Genomic DNA, 23,472 nt, shown 5'->3' on the forward strand with positions numbered 1-23,472 from the left:
GGGGCCCGGCTTCCCGCGCTCGGCGGGCGCGGCCTTGGCGGGCGGCGCGGGCGCGGGCGCGGGCCTGGCGCGGGGCCGGGGGAAGTGCGCCAGCGGGGGCACGTCCTTCCCCAGCAGCGCGGGCGGGCAGCCGGTGCGCCGGCCGCGCAGCGCCGACTTGCTTCTGCAGTTTTTGTGGATGTCGGGGTTGTACTTATGCTCCAGTCTCTGGTGCATCATCAGAACCTCCGGATAAAAGGTCTTGAAGGTACAAAACGGGCAGGTGATCCCTGGGATTGAACTCTTGCTCAGAGAAATGGCGGGGCAGCCGTGAAGCGCCCCGACGGACAGGTTCAGCGGTTTCTCCTGACAGTCCCCGCCGGCCCTGCGCTTGCCGGCGGCCGCCGGGCCCACCTGCTCCTCCCGGGGGCCGCCGTCAGCCCCGGGGGCCGCGCTGCCGTCCGCGCGCGCAGGGACCCCCGCCTCCGGCCTACGCGCGGGCTCGGGGGGCTGAGGGTCAGCCGGCGCTGGCGCTCTCCTCGGGAACACGTCCAAACCCGCGGGGGCGGGAGCTCTGCCCATTGTGTCAGTACCGGCATCAGCTGCACGTTTATCGAAATCCTGAGTATCTCTGTGTCCTGCTGACTGGACAGTGCTGCCCAGAACATTCTGAAAGGTAGAGGCCATCCCCTTAAGTGGCTTTGAAGGTGGGCTGCCTTTAGCATCTTTGGCACCGTCAAAACATCTTTTCAGATTTTTGGTTTGCGCACCGTCGGCGGCTAGTAGTGCATCTTCGGTCTCCTGGTTTTTCCCATCGGTCTTGACTTCGGCGGCAATATCGATCTGCTTGTCCTTGTGATGCCTCTCCAGATGATAGCGAAGAGATGTCTTCTGGGCCGCGGCGTAGTCGCAGAATTCACATTTGTATGGTTTTTCACCTAAAACGAGAAATGTCACTGTGTCACCCACGTTCATGAAGAACATCAAAATAGATCTCTGGAAGCTAAAATTATCTGCCAGGACAGAATACAGGGTCTTTCCTTTTCCCTTCTCTCTCTACGAATCTGCATATCCAGGATTTTTCTCAAGTTGCTCACTTTATCACCCTTACTATACTATTGGAAAATGTGAATACATGTCTTTAATTAAAAAAAAATAGCACATTTTAAACTTATCTAACCTTCACAATAGCCCTATGGAACAGAAGAGTATCATTATCCTGCTTTTACAGCTAGGAACACGGGGGCACAGAAAGGCATAATGACTTGCCCAAGGCTGTACGCACAGCTAGTGAGCGGGAGAGAGGCAGTTCAAGTCCACCCAGCCTCCTGAACCATTATTATGTCACAGCTGCTTCTACAGTCTCAAGAAAATACTAAATATATTCTTGTTGCCTTCTAAATCATAACAGTTAATACAAAAAAAGCTGTGGCGTGAAAAAACATTAAAGAGGTTTTAGTAAGATGAAAGAGTAGTCAGAAACTAAACAAGAAACAAACTTCGAAACACGAACAGTTCAAGTTACAAGGACATTAACAGACCTAAAATGACAGCTACCATCAACACACTACACACTTACTCTTCAACTATTGCAAGGGCCTAACAGAATATTTGAACAACAATATAAAAGAAGTCAGGACACAAAGCTCCATCGTAATTCTTTGAGCTAATAAGAATTTTAAAAATCTAGGAAGTTCCTTACCTGTATGCGTTCTGAGATGAATATTGAGGTAATAATTTGAACGGAAAAACTTCCCACAATAACTACATTCTCTTGAGGACGTAAGATGCTTTATTTTTCCTCCATCATCATTTTTATCTTAAAGCAGAAACAAAAAATATTTCTGTAAGAAGACAGCTCAGGTACACGAGTTAAGACAAGCTAAGTATTCTTGATGGAGACGGTGTTTCGTTTTTTTTTTTTTGGAAAGCATAAAATAATTTTTATATTAAGTGTTGGGGTATACCAGAAAGGACAGGAACACACCAAATGCTATTTGAGACTGTCTGAAGTTTTGGAAGCTTTTTATAACATGCGTGTCTGTTTCTTGGTTTTGTTTTTGTTTTCTGAGTACAGCAGAATTTGGTGTCCTGGATTCAGTTCTTCCTTTGCCTCAATCACAGGAAAGATCATTTAAGATACTGACATGCATGGGCAACTTTCTGTTCTCCCAACATGTCTGCAACAAGCAGGATCTGGCAGACTGAAGCTGGACCTACAGACACTGGCTGGAATAACCAGCTTCTTCAGAATAACTGATTTAGAAAACGGAGCCACTAGAAATTGCCAGCTTCCCCAACCACCAGGGAAAAGAAGTCTATCTTAAGATTGGGCCAGCTACCACTAGAGGGTAGCAAGCACAACTTAATCTTTAAAGAAAATAAAAGGTTTCAGCATTGGGTCAAACGCCTAAGAAAGTTTGTCAAAATTCAGCACATTCTGGAAAGCAAACTGTATCATTCACAAGCACTCACGTGGCCAAAAATATAGCTGAGATCAATCAAAATCTGTCCCCAAATGACAATGGGCTAAACCATATACTTCAATCTCTGCAACGACCAGGACAGTGTATCTGGCTGCAACACAGTAAAGGCCCACTGCTGCCACTAATTAAAGGATGATTATACCTAAACACCTAAACACAAAGACAAGTACACTGCTACAGTTAAGATACCCGCCCCCCCATGCCAAAAAAAAAAAAAAAAAAATTAACACCCATAAAAATGAGTGCTAAAGTTCTAGATAAACCTCCTCTTACCCAAATACTGTACTCCGTGCACTGCAGTGAGGACAAGGAGGTGGGGTCACCTCTTAAAACTGAGCATAACTAAACTGGCTCTTTTGCCTTGAAAACCGATAACTCCAACTAAAAAGGCCTCTTTTCCCTGCTCCTTCCCAATTTTGTATTTTAGATTATATAGATCTAGTTTACAGATTTTAAAAAGCAGCTTATGAGCCAACTGTGGGCAGCCTCCAGGACAACCAGGACAGGACTGCATGATCCCCTGGCCCCTCAATTCCCCTGGGGAAAAGGTATGCACCGCTGAGCACCTCTCAACAGTAGAACAGCAGAGACCACCACTGACCGTGAAGACTTAAAAACACAATCACATGAAAAACCACTATTAAACATACTATAAAGTTGAACAAACACAAAAAATATTTACTTTGCCTTCTGATCTTAAAAGTCAATCTCAAGAAAGCCAGGTTGATAGTAAATAACAGGAAGATAAATCTAGACCACCACATGATATAAACTTAGGAAAATCAATTCTCTAAATACAGAAGGCCCAGCTTTGTCTTACAATCACACCCAATGAGCTGAGTTTGAACCTTACTGCAATTTCCTACTCCCAAGTATGTGTCAGGATTTATGGTATGTTGCATCATATCCAAAAAGTTATGAAATGGGTCTAACACAAAGGACGTGAAATGTCCACATGTACCTGGTTCCTGCTCCTTTGGCATCACCTCTGATTTTATAGTTTCTGAAAGGACTGCCAACTTTTTATCAAAAGGCTGTTGAAATTATCCTTGGGAGGTGGAAGACAAGGGTGGACGAACCAATTTTGCAAACAGAGAAATCAGGGCAAAGAAAGGTTAAGCAACACATAATCAGCCACAGAATAATGCAGTGGCAGAACCAGACTAAAGGCAAGTCCTGGCGCTCCCAGTTACCATCAGGCATCCTATCCACCTGACGACCAAGATTTCCACCAGGTTCTTTTGCCCACACCACCTACTGGCAGAATGCGACCGGCCATCTCATTTCTTTCATGGCAAGGGGGCAGCAAGGGGACCCAACCATTTCCCCATTACTACATGCCCCTGAACAGGACTGACACTACTAGGAACCACTGTGAAGACAGGTCTCTGTGTTCAAGGCCTTTTTTATGTCATGAAGACACCATAATGGTGTTTTCTAGATTTCTGAAGACTGTAGTATCCTAGATGCTAGGTTTCCTGTGTCCCCTGAAACTCAAAACATCCTAAATCCTCAGTATGAACACTACTGTTCTCAATCCATCTTGTGATGGCAAAAAGAACCTGACACTGGTTTGGAGCATGAAGCATCCAGTGTATCATCCGGTCAAATTCATCTTGGTCTCACACACGAGTTCTCACAAGCCAGCCACATACCATCAAGTTACAGTCAAAGAAGGTAGCAGACCTTCTTTTGTGAATGATAACGTCCCTCTAAGACTAATTCAAGTTCCCACCATTCAGCTGGTTCTTTTAACTGTTGAATTTCAAGCAGCAGAATCCTTTACTCAAACAAAACATCATTAAACAGACAGAAGCAGCTCTGGTTTAAGTATAAATGGGCAAGACCTGAACCACAGGTGGGATCCTCTGCCTTGGATAATGTCCATTGGGCTTCCAGAAATAAGAGGTTCCCTGAACCTTCAGCGGTGACTCCCGTTTCCTCTAAAAAGCCATTAGGTTCAAGAAAAATCTGAGCATTTGGGATTCCGTTAAATCATCTTTGGTGTGTTCACATTCCCTTTATTTTACACACAAATGGTCTTGGTCCCTGAGCTAACTGTTAATGAATACTAGCCCACCAGACATAGAGGACTGGGTGGGTACCAGGTAGCACCAGTTTCTCTAAAGATACCCTTGCTCTGGCCGATAATCATTCCCAGTACCTTTTGTGACTAGACCACCAGCTGGAGGAAGCGCATGAGAGCTCGGTCTCAGAGGACAGGGAAGTCGGCTGCACGGAAGGACAACCTGTTTTTAGAGAGCAGCTCAGGTATGCCAGAAGCCCTGAAGCGAAGCCCAGCGTCTCTCAACCCTGACACCACTGACACTGGGCCACATAATCACCGGCTGCGGGGCCGCCCTGCGCACGGCAAGTGGGATGTTCAGCAGCATCCCTGGCCTCCCCCCGCTGGGTGCCAGCCGCACACCAACACGGCTGTGACGCCCCAAAATATCTCTAGACACTACCAGATTCCACGGGGGGCAAGACCGCCCCAGGTCAGAACCACCACCTCAGACTGATGCGCAAGTGAAGATGATGTGTGTCCTCCGTGAGCGAAAGATACAGCAACAGAATTTTCAGAACTGGAAGAAGCCCTTGGGCAGAACCAAGGCCCTGAGAGGTGAAGTGACTCACGACAGGTTGGCGCCCCAAGAGCCTGGCCTCCGCCCCAGCTCTCCAACCCTCATTTCTGGGACGGGGACGGAGGCAGGACAGCGCCCATGGAGGAGAGGCTTACCCAGCTGGAGCCCTTCCGCAAGTCCGTCCTCAGATCCATCCTCAGAACCAGCTTCGCGATCTACGGCTCCGTTCTCATCCAGGGTGGCGGTGAGGTCTGGAGAACACGTCCTAGGCTGCCTTCCATCAACTGACATGGTCGGCGACTCGGCATCGGCCCTCCGGTCCTTCTTGTGCACTCGCGAGTGCAGGACCAGCTGGTGGTAGGTGCGGAAGGCTTTGCCGCATTCCGAGCAATGCGTCGGCTTCTCTTTGTTGCTGGACAACTTTGGGTCCGCTTCCACGGAAGGCACTTCACCACTGGAGGGTCTGGGCTTCTCTTTATCTTGTGCGAGGCCTGCGCAACTGCTTTTACTTGTCTTGGACTTTCCAGAACCTTCGGAATGGCTCTTACTCGCGTTCCAGATTTCGACAAGCTCCTCTTTTTCTGAACACGAATCATCATTGTCGGTACTTCCTTCTTGGCCCGGCTGTTCCTTCACTTCTCGGCACACGGCGACTTTTCCTTTGGTAGCCAGCTGCCAAGCCTGGTAGGTGGTGAATGGGTCGAGCTGAGGTATCCATTTTGTGGGCTTCTTGCCGGTTTCGGGGTGAGAGGTGGGTCTCAAGTTTAAAAACTGCAGGAACTCGTCCCCCGGAGATGGCATCCCCCCCTGCTGAGAGTCTGTTTGTGTACTACTGGAGCCGGAAGCAGATTCTTTGGTGTGCATCTTCCTGTGATCGATGAGACTTTCCTTATTAGGAAAGAGGAAGCCACAAACCATGCAGATTTTGTAAGGAGAGGAGATGCTCTCAGCTGCGTGCTCCTGTACCACCTCGTTGATTGTTGCCGGGCTCTCCGAGCCTTGCTGCAGTTTGCTCTTGGCCCCGGATTTGCCAGTGTGCGTCCGCATGTGATTTTTAAGAAACCAGGGCTCCTTGAATCTTCTTCCGCACACGTTACACCCATAGGTGAAAGAGTCCTTATGTTTCTTCATGTGGATCTCGACGTCGAAAGCCACTCTGAATGTCTGCCCACATACTTCACAGCTAAATTCTTCATTTTCCTTGCAATTCTTGTCCTTTGGAGGCTCTGTTCTCACTTGACTTTTATCAAGAGGACTAAGATACTCCGCTTCAACGCGCAAAACTGCTGGCTCACAGAGGATAGGCCGATGTTGCATTAGGACATGTTTATTAAGGTCTTCTGAATGTGTGAAGGTCTGATTGCAAAACATGCAGTCCAAGGGCATATATCCTTCTATTTGGATGATGTTTTTCTCTTGCGTTGCTCTGAAAGGAACAGCGGTGGTCCCTTTTATTGACATGGCATCATCTAGCTCCATCTGGGTGCCAAGGGGATTGCCAATAACTTCTGGTCCATCCATATACACCAACAGGGATTGAGTTGGCATGTTTCCTGGCACTTTAGGATTGTATATAAAATAAGAATCCGGTGGAGGAATTTCTGGAATTGGGATAAGGCCACTTGTAAGACTTGTCACTCACACCCCCAGGAGCCCTGCACTTAAAACTAGAACAAATATTTGTTATAAAAGTTCAAAAGAAAGTATATATTCCTGGAGCTTCTTATCTTCCGAAGTTGTAGGAAGCTCGGTGACAGAGCTTCTCACTGGTTCTTTCCACAAACAAGGCAGACAGACTCCCCAACGCTTTGATTCAAATATGAGTCAGCACAAAGCATTAATTCTCTTTGTCTCCATTGAGTGAGTGATTCAATTGAGCAAGAAGTCAATCCCAGCAACCTGGAGACAAGGGATTTCCAAAACCTAGAGGGGGGGAAAACAAAACAAAACAAAACATAGAAATGGTTAGCTGCAGCCAGGGAAAAAAGAAGCCTGGTGTGGACGACTCACAGCTGGTCTGCCCGTAGCCTAGGTCATCTGCTCCTCCCTTAACTAACACAGGGCATCCTGTTCAACATGCTCGTTAATTAAATCATTAGCATTTTATCCAATCAGTACACTTATCAAATCGCTAGATTTTCATCCAGTTAAGAAACGTAACACGCGGTCCTTTAATGATTTAAATCTAAAATGTAAAGATTCAGGGCAGAAACTGTTCAATTCAGCGGAATGCATTTTAAACGCCAACACTACAATGCACATGTGTATCCTTATCAACAGCCTCTACAAATCTAGAGACTATACCAACTGTGAAAAATGACAATTACAGCACTTTAAGTAAAAATTTAAAAGCCAGAACTTCAAACTGTCTTATATACAGTTGAGAAACACAAATGCCTAAATGCACCCTTGAAGCTTTACACACGCATTGGCCAACAACCTACACACACAAAAAACAGGAACCTTTCATAAAATCCACATTCAAAAACTACAGAACACTTCAGAATGATGCTCATCTTGGCCAAGAGAAACCTTCATCATTTTGGCTCACAGGATAGTCTAACCCTCACTCAACCCACTGCCCAAATCCCAGTTCGCTTGTAACAACTTTCTGCTTCAACAAGCCTCAGGGTTGGGCTTCCTTGTCCACACAATAAACAAGGAAATACATATATACAGAGCTACTTTGTGAATATACACTTTAAAATCCTCCACACAACCAGTTCAACATGGCTCAGTCTTCAATCAGAAAATGGGTCCTCCCACTTTTTTAACCCACCTTTCACATCATGCATTGGCCAGGTGAAAAATGGACTATTACTTTATTTAGCTCTGCAGGCTCAGATTTGGAAGCTAATTTTCATTCTTGAAGGGGAATTAAGCTCCAAAAACCCAATAGCCCCCACCTTTCTGGCAAGCACAGAATTGGTTTTCAATAGTCTCAACTACTTTAACTGAGGTCTGTTCATTCTCCCCAACAAGACAAAAAGACTTGCAAACTACTCCCGCCACCTTCAGCTTTACTTTCTTCTCTCCACTTCCTCAAAGAGCAAGGGCCTCTAGGCTCCGAGAAGACAAGGAAACATTTCTTCCCCTTCTTTACACTCATAATAAAAGAAAATTCTCATGCCCCTTGCTATCTTTAGTTTTGAATAAACCAGATCTTTAACATCAAGCTTTTCTAATAAGACTGCAGATCAAAGATTAGGGTAAAGAAAGAACGTACTAAAGTGCTTTATCTAAATTTCTAAGTCTTTTGTTGTAATCACAATGGAGGATAAAACACTGGGGCTGGCTACCAGCTTGGTGGGAAATAACAGAACACCCCAGAGACCTGAGTTCTAGTTCTGGCTAAGTCACAACCTTCAAGCTGTCACCACCATATACCCCATCTTCATCTACTTGGTGGAGATGGTTAAATGACAGGATCATCCTCAAGAGTTCCAAATTTCTGTGGTTCTGGGGGGTAGGTCTACATTTATGGATAGACTTATTCAAAAGAATTTTTAATGCTATCTTAAATCAAGATATAAATGATATTTGAAAACACCACGAAGTTGACCAGCACATTTTCACCGGCTGACAGCTATATGAAAAACAGAAACAGCTCATTGAGTTCTCCACCGTGTACACAGATAAATTTCAATTTGAATAAAGGCTGTCCTCTGTTTGAGGCCCTTTCTATTTTTTGGTTGCAAAACAGCTTTTTAAAAAATGAAAGAGTGGCATTAGGGAGCAGTAAAGTTTTTTTTTTTTTTAATGCCCTAATTTGCCAAAATCAAAGTTAGTCCTCCATGTCAGATATCAACATTATCTTTTTCTTTTTTTAAAGAAATTTTACTACTCTATGATATTTTAAATTTGGGGGAACTCCAGTTTTCTACAGATAATCTTTCCCAAAAAGACACCAATCGTAAACTCAGTCTCTGATTTAGAAACATGATGTGGGTACATCCCTGTTGTTTATTTCCCACCCAGGGTAATGGCATATAACTGGAAATGCCTGACTTCAAGAAACAGTTCAGTTTCAATTTTTATCTCTGAAATGTTCAAATATATGGGTTAAGGGGAAGTCATCATCAGCTTCTAACACAAGACCTGAAGGATTAGTAAAGGAGGTACAGTGCAAAAAAAAAAAAAAAAAATCATAGCAAGAAGAGCTTCAGTTTTGCGCTTCAGTTTTGGTGAAGGATGGAGGCCTGGAGACTAGGAGGAGGTCCTGGGCCAGCGAGTCTCCTTGTATGGTGAGATGGGGAAGAAGACCCTCCCAGGCAAAACTGAAGCACTTCTCCCTCAAGGGAAGCTTCTGGCACAGATCCTGATAGTCATTAACTGTGCCCAGCTGTCCTGAGCACTAGACTACGTTGGGTCATAGCCATCCTTACTACTCACTCAAGAGAGGAAGACCCTGGGCCACTCCTTTGAAGTAAGATCCTAGGAGGAGAGACCCTTGTCCGCTGCTATCCCCTCCCACCTAGAAGGGGTCTCTGGCACAGGGGCAGGCCCTCAATTAACACCTAGTGGCTGAATGAACAAGCACTCCGTCATCAGCGCAGGTACAGAGTCAATACTGAACATCTCTGGTCACAGTCACCAACCATAACTCATCTGATATTAACTCGAAGGTTCATCAGACCTTCTGCACGGCTCCCTACGGCTGCCATCTACTATACCATTCTCTACAGTTTCAAGGGTGTAATAAAAAATAACGAATCAGGGGCGCCTGGGTGGCTCAGTTGGTTAAGCGACTGCCTTCGGCTCAGGTCATGATCCTGGAGTCCCAGGATGGAGTCCCACATCAGGCTCCCTGCTCAGCAGGGAGTCTGCTTCTCCCTCTGACCCTCCCCCGTCTCATGCTCTCTCTATCTCATTCTCTCTCTCAAATAAATAAATAAAATCTTTAAAAAAAATAAAATAAAATAATGAATCATATTTAATCACTCCATGAAGTTGACCAGCACAAGCAAAACTGTATCATTTGGATTTAAAACTACTCCCCTTACAGACCCACCAGAACAGAAATGCAGGACAAGCTGGGGAAATCTCTGACAGCAAATGCCTTCAACTCTGGACTCAGAAACTGAATGCAGACTGAACACTTCCTTAACCTATAAACCAATTATCTACATCACTTAAAACCAATCTGCTAACAAAATCTAAAATCTTTTAGAGTGACTGCAATAACAAAGACTTTAATACTAACAAAACTTACCAAAAAAAAAAAAATAGACATTCTAATCTAATTAGTGTTAATAGCAACCACTGCAGGCGAGGGGCGCGAGCACCCACACAGCCTTCCCTGAACCTTCGGCATCTCCGCAAGACGCTGCTAGCAGAGGAAGTTGTCTGTCTTCACGAAGACCTGGAGGAGGAAGGAGGGGGGAGATCATAATCCAACCCCTACAATCTAAATGCTTTTAGTCTGCCGAAAAGTGAGCCTTCGGAACACCCTACTGAAAGGCAGGTGGCAAAAATGGTTTTCAATACTTAAAAAAAATGCTCCTAAACCTTTACTCAAGGCACCTGAGGCAATATCCAGTGTAACCTCATATTCTGAAAGAATACTAGGGCTGACTTGACATCGTGATCACTTAAATGGACGCTTTAAAAAAAAGAAAATTTACAACAAGATGATCTTTGAAAAGAAAGTAGGAACTATATTGCTATCACTGCCTGAAAGAGAAGTCTTAACGTTCTTTAGGCCACGTCTCCTGTTGTTGTTGTTGTTACTTTAAAGAAGATACTTGTTTGTAAGGCTTCTGCCACTACCTGTAAATTCTGAAATTAGCAAATATTACACATTATACAATCCTTAATGAAAACCACAATAATTTGTGTTTAAGCACAACAAATTAGAAGTAAATGCCACCTTGCTGATAACTGCTGTCACTTGGGAACAGTTCTTTACGTCCAAATGTACTCACGCTGTTAACCTTTGAGACAGCACAGACTCTACTTCAGCTGGACAGGTTAGCTCACATGTTTTGATACGGAGTATTTATTACCCTATCATGGAGTAAAAGGAATTCAAAGTCCTCAAAAACTGTCAAAAACACATAAAAATTCCACTTATAACCAAGTCATTTGCTGTATTCCTACAAATCTACTTTTTCCCTCCGAATCACTTAAGTGTCCAAATCAATGATCATTAAAATATTTAACCCACACAAACTGCTGGTCTCTAGCCAATTCATTTGTACCCTTTAAACAGCAAAATTATCTCCAAGATCTGGTCAGGAAACTTACAGTTTTTCTATAAATGTTCCTTCTGTAGGTCACACATACCGGTTTGGGTTTTTTGTTGTTTTTTTTTTTGTCTTAATCCAACAAGTGAAGAGAACTGCACATAGAAAGCCACAGTGCAATCCAAACCTGTAACTTTAAATCCTTCAACCCTATTTCAAGGAAATCACCAAGGTCACACCCATGAGCTAAATGGTCAACCCAACTTTCCTAATATAGCTGCGGAAAGATGTTGAAAAGTGAAAGAAAAAGATTAAAATATTCAGAAGTTTACATTCAACGTCACAATCTAAACTATCCAAAAGCAAATGACTGTTGAAAGGCAAAGCTTGGGGAGAGATCCTAGAGCACAGTCTCGTTTTCTGGAAACTTAGAGCTCAGTCCTAAATACGATTAGAGACCAAAGTACTGTTAAAAAAAAAAAAAAAAAGAGTAATCATATTAGTATATTTGAGTGTCATGATTAAAAACTCTGCCTGATTCCTGCCAAATCAGTTAAGGTCAGTTAAAGGACCTTAATGTGAACCTGAAGCACCACATACTAGTTTTAGTTTCGGTATTATCAATATTAACAGATACTGTGGTCTGTAAACTGGCTTTTAAAAATTCCATCCTGACCGGAAAAAGAGAACTCTAAGGGAAATGAATAAAAAAAGAATTTTCATTAAGCAAGAGTAAGCCTGGCTATCTGTGAGGTTACTGCTACTTACCCAGTACTACCTTTAATACTCTAAAAAGATTTCAGACAGGACTAACTGCACCAAAAAGAGGGATTCCAACCAACTAAAACAGCAAACTCTTCTATCTTTACCTGTATTCTTTTGCTCTCCACAAGGAAAACACCCTGTGTGTGCGTGCGCGTGCACACACGCACACAGGTAACTGTGGATATAGATAAATACCTATAACCATCCTACTACACCACTATCCTACACACCCACAACTCTTTTTCCACACGGCCCAGTGGTGAGTGTTCTTAATTATACCCCATTTAACTAACCAGATTAAATATAAACATGGGCACTGCCTTTTAAGGCATGAGCTCTTTCTTTAGCAACATTTAAATATTCCCCTCCCTATCTCTGTTGAGTAAATATTCAAGTTGTATGTCTGGCTCTCTTAAGTCACCTGTTTGCTTTCAAAATTAAGGGGAAAAACTCTCCTTTCAATTCATCCATATAACCACTGTTGAGGAGACTTATGTACTCAACTGAAAACAAAGCTTATCCGCAGATTTTAAAAACCCCAAAAACACTTCTTCTGGTCTAACTGACCTGTTTTGAGGTTATCCTGATTTGACACAGGTAGGAAAAATAAAAACATGTAGTTCTCCTAATGCTGATACAAGAACAAAAGAGATCTAGACTCTCAATCTCCAGTCCACAGAACTGCATTTTAAATCCAAGAGGTTTCCTGACACGCTAGAAACTAATGAACAACAAAACACAAAACCCTAACGAAGCCATTACAAAACTGGCATCTGACTCCAGGGTCGTAGCTCCTCCGTACGAAGTGAAGGAATGTGGAGGTCAAAAACAACATAGGTAAAGCTTAAAGAACAAAAGCTGAGGAATTTAAACTAATTCCCTCAATTTAACTTACCCAGCTGTCTTTTCAGGTTTAGTAATTTTATTTCTCAACTTTATCATAAAATTACCAAACTGGCCCCTAATTTCCAGTAACTCTGTTATGTAGTTACCCTGGGCAGGAAGTAATGGGGACGTTAAGAACAGTCAGTCAACAAATGTTCAAATGTAAAGTCGTTAATGAGCATTCCAATGTTAAGCATAAAAGGGCAGTTTGTGGTGGCAGCCGGCCCACTATTTATTTGGAAGAATTGAGCTTGCTCATCATGAACAGCAGATTTTGGGAAAGGATGGTCCCTGTACCACTTCCTCAAAATCAGATTTCTATCTGCCCTCGTGGTCTCAATTCAAAATCCTGTGCCCCGCAGTCCACTATAAATTTGCCTAACTCCATTCTTGGTTGGAGAAAAATAATCCCGGTCACCTTTTTCCTAAAAGCCAACACTTGAGAGTTTTTCCACCGCCCCCCAAGAGAAGGCCGTTCGGCTATAATGATCAAGCTTCCCTCTCCCGAATTTCAGAAATTTCCTGCTGTCTTTGTGTGTAATTCCTTCTTTCTTCCACGTGCATTTAAACTGGTTAGCACCCCTCCCCCCCCAATCTGGAGATGGGATGTACAAATCGAGACTCCCCCACAGCCTCAAGTTTAGTTTACATGCTGTAACTAAACCTTTCACTATTTAGAGCATTTAATGTGACTGGGATTTCTTTGATTTCTGCTCAGTAGCTGTTCTGTAAACACCTTCCAGGTTTTTATTTCTAACACCTCAGTAACTTGAAAAACAGTTCTGTATATTCCAAATGTAGCGGTTTCAATTAAAATCTCATTACACTGATTTTATTCTAGTGGAATACTCCTCAGCTTATACAACAGTCTCAGATTTCTCGTTCCTACTGTACAATTCTGAAGCTTGAAAATATATAGCCATTGTTCAGAACTTTGGCTTCAACTTTCCAATTCATTTACTAAACATACTGCTACGGGGTTAAACTCAAATAGGAAATTAGCAATGAACCATTTAAAATAAGTCATCCCCAGCAACCTCAAAAACCCTAACATACAGGACATACTTGGCATACGTTGAGATGGAACATTCTCAACTGAACTTGTCTCTGAGCAAATGGAAACAAAGCTTCACGTGAAACATAAAAAAGGTCCAATTTACAGTCCTCAAAGAGTCAGATAAAAGTATCTTTTTTTCTCAAGTAGTAGATAGTAGACAGTGAAGAGTCATTAAAACTACCCCAAAGTTCTTAGCCACCAATATCATATTTATCACAACTGTGAGAAAAGCATGTAATTTTATAAAGTGGGAAAACAGCACAGCTTTTGGGACCCCTGAGGCTCTAATCAAGCGTCTCAGAATTAAGAGTGCTCCAGGGTTGAGAAAAGGCAGCCCTGCTGTGGCAAAAACAGGCCATTTCATCATAAATGTTGTTAAAAGAGAGAAAAGTGATTATCTGAAATGAGGAGAGAGGGACTCCTTCGTTGCCAGGCCATTATATTCCTTAATGATTTCATCAGTTTGTAAGTGACTTGATGATTAAGTCTTATTTTCTGATTTCCTCTTTAAAGGTCCACTGGAAGGGAACCAGGGGCTGCTATTCCTCCCAGAAGTTCCTCTGCCAAAAATGGAGGCTTACAAAGAGAATGCAAATCTACCTCCACCTTAAAAGTAAAGGCAAAGTCAAACCCTACTCTCCTCCCTCCTCTTCCCCTGTACTACCTTGGGGGGGGGGGGGGGGGGAGGAATCAAGCTGTTATCTAAATAGATTCTTCAGGGTGAAGGGGAAATATTTTCTACAAATTTTATCGAAGTGGTGTTATTAGTTCCTTTTTTTCATTAGGAAGTGAAAGGGAATAATATGAACCCAAGACAACTGCTAAACTTCGATCTTACAAGTTATTAAAAACAGCAAAGGTCAAACTGCAAAGTGTTAGAAGGTGCTGTGAAGATAAAAGGACTGAATGAAGGTGGACACTGAAGAAAAGTATGTGTCCTTCACCTGGAAAAGTCACAATCCTCCCCCACTTCCTCCTCCAGCATGTAAACCAAGGTGGAGTCTAAAGCAGCAGCCTTCCTCTTCACACCAAATAATTAAAATTCCAAACAATCAGATTATTAACCCTATTCCAACAAATAAGCCAAATAAATTGTAAATTTGTGTTGTAGCTACTGACAACAGGATTTTTAAATAAGTCACTCTGCCTCTTTGAATTTAATACTTATATAACTGATGAAAAAAAAAATGGCAGCAATTTGGGGTGGGAGGGGTTTGACTTCACTAAAACACCAGGATTAAAAACACACATACTACTAGAGTCTTTGGGATACTGAACAAAAACAGTATCTAAAATAAACATGACTTCTCAGAAAAAGTCATCCACCATTAAGGACACACCTTAAAAGTTCTTAGCACACATTAACTAAGCAAGCACAAACTAGTGGTTTGACTGCTGTATTTTTCAGACAAAAAGCAATTAGATTATTACTGTGCACTTGTCACTGCAGACACTGAAGGCTTTTTAGAAACTCTAGATCATTCATTCTCAAAGTATTATAGAATTTAGCATTTTAAGTCTTATTTGATATCTATAAAGGCATCCATCCGTGGGGGAGGGGAGAGTACAGTAAAAGAACATTTTTTAAATGTACTTCTTTAACACATACAAAAGAGAAGGTGCAAGGCCTCCCAAGACCCCTACCTAGTCGCCAGGCCTGGCCGGCAGCTGTCGTTACCCTGCCTTTTCTTTTGTTGAGCTTAATCTCATGTCAACTCATTCAACCAACTCAAAAGCGATGAAGACATAATTGAATCAACCTGAACTAAATCAGGCCTAGGCTTCTTAAAACATACAGCTTAATGGTTCCAAACGATCTAGAAAGCTAGGAAACCAGCCAGTATGTAGCATGTAGTGGTCAATACTACACGACCCCAAACTGGCCAAAGGACCACTGCAACAGCCCTGCGTTTAATACACGTTTAGGAATGTTCATGCCAATGCTTCAAGCCCTATAGGCTGATTCAGAAAGATAAACTGAGGCTCAAGGAATTTCAAAGAGGAATACACCAGAGCCTTAAACTCTAAAGTGACTATTCTTTTCTTGGGGGAAAAAGAGAGAGAAAAAAAAGTTTCTACTCCTCCAAGTGTAAGCAGGCTACCGGGGTCCCAGAAGTGGCCACTGGTGGCTCTTTCCTGTTCCTGTAACTAAACCTTTAGGAAAAGTCCCCGCCTGCCCACCCCACCCCACCCCACCCCCATCCCACCCGCCCAAGAATGCGGCTTCCCGTCCTCGGTGGCCCCTCCCTGAATCCCAAAAACTGTGGGTTCCAATCCAGGACCTGAACGTCTGTCCCGATCCTGGGCGCAGGTACCGGCCTGCGCACCCCACAGGCCAGGTCTTGCCCCCACCGGGGCAGAACCGCCCAGGCCGCCCCAAATCCGGCCCCCAGGGGCCCCCAGCAGCGCCCTCCTCTCCCCTCCCCATCCCGTGCCGCTCGCATTTTGGGGCCAAAGCAAGAGAGAAGAGGGCTCTCCATCTGAAACTGCGCGGTTTCGCCACTCAGCGCCTCCTGGCAGAAACTTCCCTTTTAAAAAAAAGAAAGAAAGAAAGAAAGAAACACTTATAGGCGAACACTTCGATCCTTCCTGCCCTTTAAGTTACTAGTTCTGCTTCCAGCTGGCTTTGGGAGTCCAACTAGAAGTGAGAGTTATGAAGATATTCTTTAAGCGTTTAAGGGCTATTTAAAAAGTTTCAAAAAATCTTTAAAATTAAAGGGGAAAAAAAAACCACCTTATCACACACATCCAGGAAACGCAGCCCGTGCACCGCCTGCTCAGGGATGGGCAGGAGACCGGGACTCCCGGGGACGCATTTGGGGGCGCCGGGGAGCTTGCTGGGGTGCGCGTCGGGGTCCGCGGCGACGCCAAGCCCCTCCCTCGGCCCCTGTAGACGCGCCCTCCGCCCGGCCCGTGTGGACGGTCCCGGCCATTGTTTGCGGGGGACGCCTGTTAGGACGCATTGTTTTGGCCGTTCCCAAGTTGCCCCGGCCCCTCCCGGGCCATCGCGGGGGACCCCGCGCCGGCCCCCTCCCCTCCGCCCGCCCCCCACGGCCCAGCCGGCAAACCCGGAGAGCCGCCCGGCGGAGCCACCCAACTTTTCCGGAACAGCCCCCCACCCACCCACGCACGCACGCAGCCCCCGGCTCCCTCCGGCCGGCCCCTCGGTCCCGGCCGGAGAAGGGGGACTCCCCCGCCCGCAAGCCATCCTGACCATCCCCAAGAGTGCGTGTGATGGTAAAACACTGTACACACCGGGGGCTCGCCCGGCACCTCCTCGCTGCTGGAATCGCTCCGAAGCCGGGTGGGGAGGGGGCGCCCTAGAGGAGCGGAACAGGAGGAGCGGGGGCCGGGCGGGGCGGGGGTCGTCCGGGGAGGGGGGCGAGCTAACGAGCACGGGAGACTCGAGGGCGGCTCGGGGGGACTCCAGAGGGCGAGGCGAGGCGCCCCTGGGCCCGGCGCGGGCGGGGGGGCGCGCCCCCTTTACCTGCGGCTCCGGCTCCTCGGCCATTTCCTCGCTCGGCGGCGGCCGGGACTGAACTGACACCACACGAGCGAGCCGAGGTTTGAATGAGGAGGGAGCAGGCGAGGAGGGGAGGGGGCGGGGAAGGCAGGAGGGAGGGGAGGCGACGGGGAGTTTCTCTCGGCCTTTTGTGCGGACACCTCCCGGCTTCCGCGCCCGCACCGGCCCCCCAAAAGAGACGGGGGCCACTGGGCGCGGGGCGAAGCCATCTCCCAGGGCGCCTCGGGACCCCGCGCCTTGAAGACCCTCCCCCAAAGGGAGCGCCCCCCGCCCCCACCCCACCCCCGCCCGGGGGATTTGGGGGCCGGGCTCACCTCGGGCGCGGGGCTAAGGTGAGCGGGGCGGGGGTGCGCACGGGGGGCAAAGGCGCGGGCGCCCCCTACTCGTCCGCGCGGGGACAGTGCAGGCGCGGGGGGTCCCTAGAGCCGCCGGGGCGCGGCGCGTCCGGCGCAGGGGGACTGTTGGGTCAGAAAGTGCTCAGGGAGCAGCTGTTGCGCCCTCCCTCGGCCCCGCCGCTCTGAGACGCCCCGCCTCCTGCCTTCACCGGCCGCGCGGCCCCGCCCCAGGCCCCGCCCCCAGGCCACGTGGTCCGCGCAGGCGCGCCCCTGCCCCGCCCACCGCCGCGGACTCCGCCTCCGGGACGCGAGCGAGCGGACGAGCGCGCGCCCTCCCGTTCTCGCCTGCGATTCCCGCGCACGCGCGCGCCTTTCACCGCGCCCCCCCCCCCGCCTCCCGCCATCCGGCTAAACGTAGCCCGCGCGCGCTCCGGCGGTTCCAGTGACAGGTACGCGAGGAGGGGGCCACGGGGGCAGCGCGCAGGCGCAGATGCACGCCTCGGCCTCGCCGCCTCCCCTTCCCTTGCAAGGTGTGCCCAGGCGAGGGAGGGGCCGGTAGCCGAACTCCCGGGTCGTCACGAATGACCCGCAAAAAAGCTGCTACACCCGTTTGAGTAGGTTAGAAGGCGGCAGTGCCGTTTTTCTCAGATTTTCGTCAAGTGTGAGCAAGGTCGAGGAGATGACATGATTAAAATGGCTTAATTAGCATCTTCATAAAGCTATCCTGTAATTGTTGTTTTTCTAAAAGGGCCCGATTGCGCCGCTATTATAACTTGAGATTTCTGAACTTGGCCTAGGTTCCAAGAATCCACTTGGCTTTGATAGAAATCCACGTGGATAAAACCAGGCTGAAACTGGGGGGGAGGGGGGAACCAAGCTAGCCTTGCCCCCGCTCCCCTTGCCACAACCAACGTATTTAGAGCCTTTCCTATTCTTGCTTGTTCACAAAAAGAAAGGAGGGGGTTGATCCTGAAGGCCTGTGTTCCCTCATTTTAGGTACGCCCCAGGAGGAACCATAGTAGCAACAATCACAGCCACTAAGTTTTCTGCCCCAAAATGCAAACGCATGCAAACGTAAACAGAGCTACGCAACTCACCACAAACCAAACAGCCAAGCGGGTTTTTTTATGGAATATGGGTGTATCCAAAATGGAAAAACTTAAAACCTATCAAAAAAGGCGCTTAAAGTATATGTTTAATAAAAGGGGTGGGGGCTATATAAAAATGCTCTGCTGGTGAGCAGTGCAGTTAATAGAAAATGGAATTTGAGAGCTTCTTAGCAGAGGGGAAGAATTTGCCAAGTGTGATGTTTTGCTGTCATTTTATATAAAACTACTAACCCCACATATGGTCTGGTTAGTCTTTTTTAAAAAGGAAGTGAACCAATTACTTACAATTAATTAGCAGTGCCAGAAGTAAATTCTTTGGCCAGAACTCTTTTTTTTTTTTTTTTTTTTTTACTCAAATACACTGATGTTGATCATTTCTATTTCTAGTATTAGGGTTCCTTTTCTCAGGGAAGATAATATCTTTCTTTAAAATATTTTTTAAACCCTTATAAATAGTCACATCCGAAAACGCAATCCAAAGACACTCTTCATAAACAAGAAACTTGATTTAACTTATCAAAACAAATGACTCGGAGCATTGCTACAAAACAAGCTATGTGCCAGTGGAACCAGGCTGAGTCGCAACATTAAGTGTAGCCTCGCTCTACATGTTAATGGATAACCTTTGAACTCTGAAACCTTGAATGCTGTAAACACAATAGCACTGATAGTTAAAAATTCTAGTGTCAAAATTGGGCAAAAAGAAAAGTCCAAACTTTTCAGTGGGGATAGGGAAACAATCAAATGTTTTGACAAATAATCGTTTCACTAAGAACAGTGAGGCTTCTGGCTCTCAGACCTTGTTGCTACTGAATTATTTTCTGAGCAAAAACGGTTGTGCTTTTCTCTATGCTCTTACAAAGCTACCACTTTGTTAGCATAATAGCATCCTATGGTTTGTTAGTTACTGTTTCTCTCTCCTCCCCCCTCCCAAGAAAAACCTTATTATGTTGTACCTTTTAAAATTGAAAGATAATTGTATTAACTGATCTATCTGCTTGGAGTTTTATATGTGATCCTTATGTTTGAGCAAAGAATTACAAAGAACCTTATTCCTGGAGACGTGCCAATAAAACTGGGAAATCGTTGCAGAAAATTCTGCCAGGGACTGAGTGCTGGGTTGCAAACACATACTGTGTTTTTAAATGGATATACAGTGATCTTAATTTGCTGTTAAGGGCATCCCTGAGACCCACACTCTCCCCTTAGAATGTGAAGACTCATACTTAAGATCTGGGAAGCATGCACAGTTAAAACAATTAAAAATGCAAACTCCAAAAGTAAAGGAGAACACTAGGAACGTGTAGTTCTGTAGGAAAAGCTCAGAACTCCTTATTATTCTATGAAATGAAAATTGAAAACAAAGCATTATAGTCCACATATACTTAGCTCCACCCCCGAGTAATCCTGTTTTGCCATCACCAGCTAGACTATCTCTAAAGGAGTCAGGTGCTGCAGAGACGCTGGCAACAAACAAAGAAGAGAACCCGAAATGTCCCTTCAAATGGAAGCTGATGCTGTGCACATGTTACTCGGAGAAAGGGCGGAAAAAGCCCCACTTCACCTCTCCTTAATGCGACAAACACATCAGCTACACCTCGTTTTTCACAATTATCCAAACAGATCGGCCCTCCTTAAGATACATTTCCCAGTGTACGCTTAGAAAAATCGCACCATTATCTCTGATTTAATTCTCGTGATATGAGACCTCTTCGTTCGCTAACTTCTGGTTTTCTCTCCAGATGCTGCCTGCCGCAGCCTTCTCCGATCTAATAACAAAACAAAAAACCCTTCTAATTTGCTACATTTAGCATTTATTGGCATCATCTTTGGAGACTTAGCCTTAATTAGAAGAACAATACGATATGATCTTCCCATTTCACAAGTATTTATTTAACTGTGGAACTATTACAGAAAAACAATTTGGAAACTGCACGTTAATCCCTGGAGCTGAAATGGAGCCAACATAGATACTCGACTTAAAAGAATTCAGTGTTCCGTAACATAATAAAATAAAATTTAAAAAAAAACAAAAAGAATTCCGTGTTCAGAACAGGAAAACCCGAAAAACTGCAGTGAGGAGTCAGCAGGAAAAGAAAATGAGAAAGTTAGGCAAACCTGCCAGCCCTTGTAAACTATGAAGGACATTTGAGAAGGAAACCGGGACAGCCCTTTTAACACGACTGAATGCACTAAATTAAGTAGGGATCACCGACAACTCCAGGGAACGCTACACTCCTCTCTTTTCTATTAAGTTTCTTGATCCCACTCGAGTCATCTTGAAATTTTAAGCCCTCTGTAAAACATCATCATGCTATATGATAAAAATAAATTGCAGAAGTCACCTTTCCGAAGCGGAGGCCAGGTCTGGAGCCTTGAGACTCTCCCTTGGAGTTTGCCAGTCCACCTGGCTCAGAACAGTACTGTAAACAGATGAGATTGCTGGTTTTTACAAGCAAACTGAAAAGGGAGGGGCCAAGTATAAGGCTCAATTTAAATCGAGGTGTAGGTACAATCACAACTTGATTAATCAACCCTGATAATGTGCAAAGAGCGTGGTTTATTTTTAACTGTCTATGTCCCATGGGCAAGTTTGACGGGCATCCCCCCCCCCCCCCCCCACCATCTTGGAGGACAACTTTTGTCTTCCGCCAATACTCTGGCTGGTTTTCCAAGGTTGACTTCACTCACGTTGCAAATGTAAACTTTCTTTAAAAACCACATGTGTCACATAACTTTCAGAGCACCTCTGGAAAGCTTTTTGCACTCATCTGATACTCCAGATGGGGAGCTTTGGGAGAAGGGAGGTAGGGGAAGGAGAAGGTAACTAACGTTCATTGAAATCTGACTCCCATTCTCATCTCAATAAATGGATCCATCTACCATCCACCCACTTACTCAAGCCAAAACCCAGAAGTCAAACTATATTTCATCTTCACCTCCCCCACCTGCACCTTTAATCCACCAAGGCCTATAATTTCTAGCTTAATATATCTCAACTTTGTCCACTTACCTCTATCTCTAACACAGCACCATGACCTCTCACTCTCTCCTCCAAATATATGGAGTGTGTAAGCTTTCTTCCAGCTTCTTCCTTTCTAGGTTTGCCTTAACACATGCTCCACCCAAAAGTCCAGGAGATCTTTTTACAGAGTAAATCAGATCCTGTCACCGCCCAGCTTAATGGCTTCCTATGGCCCCAGGGGAAAAAAAGAAGAAACTCCAGAGCTTGCCTCCCCAGTTTTGTAGATCTGGCCCCTGCCTAACTCTGCAGCCTCAAGTTTTGGCAAGCCCTTCCCTGGGATTCTAAGCTTCAGCCATTAGGCCTTCCCTCTGACCTCGAGCCTTCAGACCTGTGGCTCCCCCTTCCCATTCTTTCAAATGTCAGCTTCTGTTCCTCCTGAAATTGGTTTAAACTCTGTGCCTCCGAGGGGAGAGAGGGTGGATTCCCTCTGAAAATGTGTGGTAATGTCTTCTTTCCAATTGTCCTGGCTCAAGGACTACAGTTCCACGTTCTGAAAGCTGCATCAGCCTCAGAATATTATTTAATCTCTCTGGGTTTCAGTTTTCTCATCCACAAAATGGGGTGATGATGATGAAGAGGAGGAGGAGGAAGACCTCAAAAGTTCTCATCACAAGGAAAAAAAGTTATAACTATACGGGGTGATGGATGTCAACTAAACTTCCCATAATCATTTTGCAATATAGACATATATCAGATCATTATGTTGTATGTTCAACACTTAGTGTCATATGTCAACTATATCTCAATAAAACTGGAAAAAGGAGTATCTATCATTATTATTTACGGGAATAATATCTTTTCTGTAAGACTCTGGAGAATTCAATGAGACACACTGTAGAGCTGTAAACCCAGAGTTTTGCAGGCGGGGCGGTGGGGGGGGGGGGGGGCGGCGGTGAGGCCTGGCACTGTCCGAAGCATAAGAGACAAGCTTGCATAAGCAAAACAAACAAAGTCTTTGCCCCGTTAGGGGAAGACAGACAATACACAGATAGTGTATCAGGCAACATAAGGGTCCCTGGAGAGGGGAAGAGGAATGCGGTTGTAGATCAGGTCTCCCTGAGGAGCAGAGACACCCACGATGTTAGGTGACAAAGCATACTAACACAGCAGGGCGCGGGGTGGGGGGGTGGGGGGTGCAGGAGAAGGGGAGAGGCTCAGAGCAGGAGAAAGGCTGGCTTGGGGAAAGAACTATAAGGAGGCCAGTGTGCCTTGGCTCCAGCGAGTGAAGACAGGGGAGTCAGGAAATAAGGCAGGGCCCCATAAAGACAGTGGCAAGGGCTGGTGTTGGCTCCGGTTGTGACAACATGTCGAATGGCCCGTTCCATGTCCCCATGTTATTCACCGCATCTGCCGCGCTTCACAGGGCTGACCCCTTCCTCATTCTTGAGACACTGCTTCCCTTGCTTTGGACCCCGCGTTCTACTGATTTCCACCTCCCCACCCGCATCCTCACTGGACGCTCCTTCTCAGTCCCCTCCGTGGGTCTTTCTCCTCTCCCTGACCTCCAGAATTTGAAGTACCCAAGGCCCAGTGATGAC

General features: G+C 45.7%; 1 protein-coding gene across 1 annotated transcript in view; it reads right to left on the reverse strand.

Annotated features, from left to right (window-relative positions):
* ZNF217 (zinc finger protein 217) overlaps positions 1 to 6,679 on the reverse strand; it is a gene marked incomplete at its 5' end in the record, with an annotated part of 13,141 nt that extends 6,462 nt beyond the window's left edge. Inside the window, 3 exons of the mRNA XM_035025643.1 lie at positions 11 to 917; positions 1,682 to 1,798; positions 5,206 to 6,679. Coding sequence (XP_034881534.1) covers positions 11 to 917; positions 1,682 to 1,798; positions 5,206 to 6,679 — 2,498 coding nt within the window. The remainder of the gene's footprint in view (positions 1 to 10; positions 918 to 1,681; positions 1,799 to 5,205) is intronic.
* Between the last annotated feature and the right edge of the window lie 16,793 nt (positions 6,680 to 23,472).

Source organism: Mirounga leonina, unplaced genomic scaffold (genome assembly GCF_011800145.1).
Source record: "Mirounga leonina isolate KUSES-001 unplaced genomic scaffold, KU_Mleo_1.0 Mir_195, whole genome shotgun sequence".
Lineage (NCBI taxonomy): Eukaryota > Metazoa > Chordata > Mammalia > Carnivora > Phocidae > Mirounga > Mirounga leonina.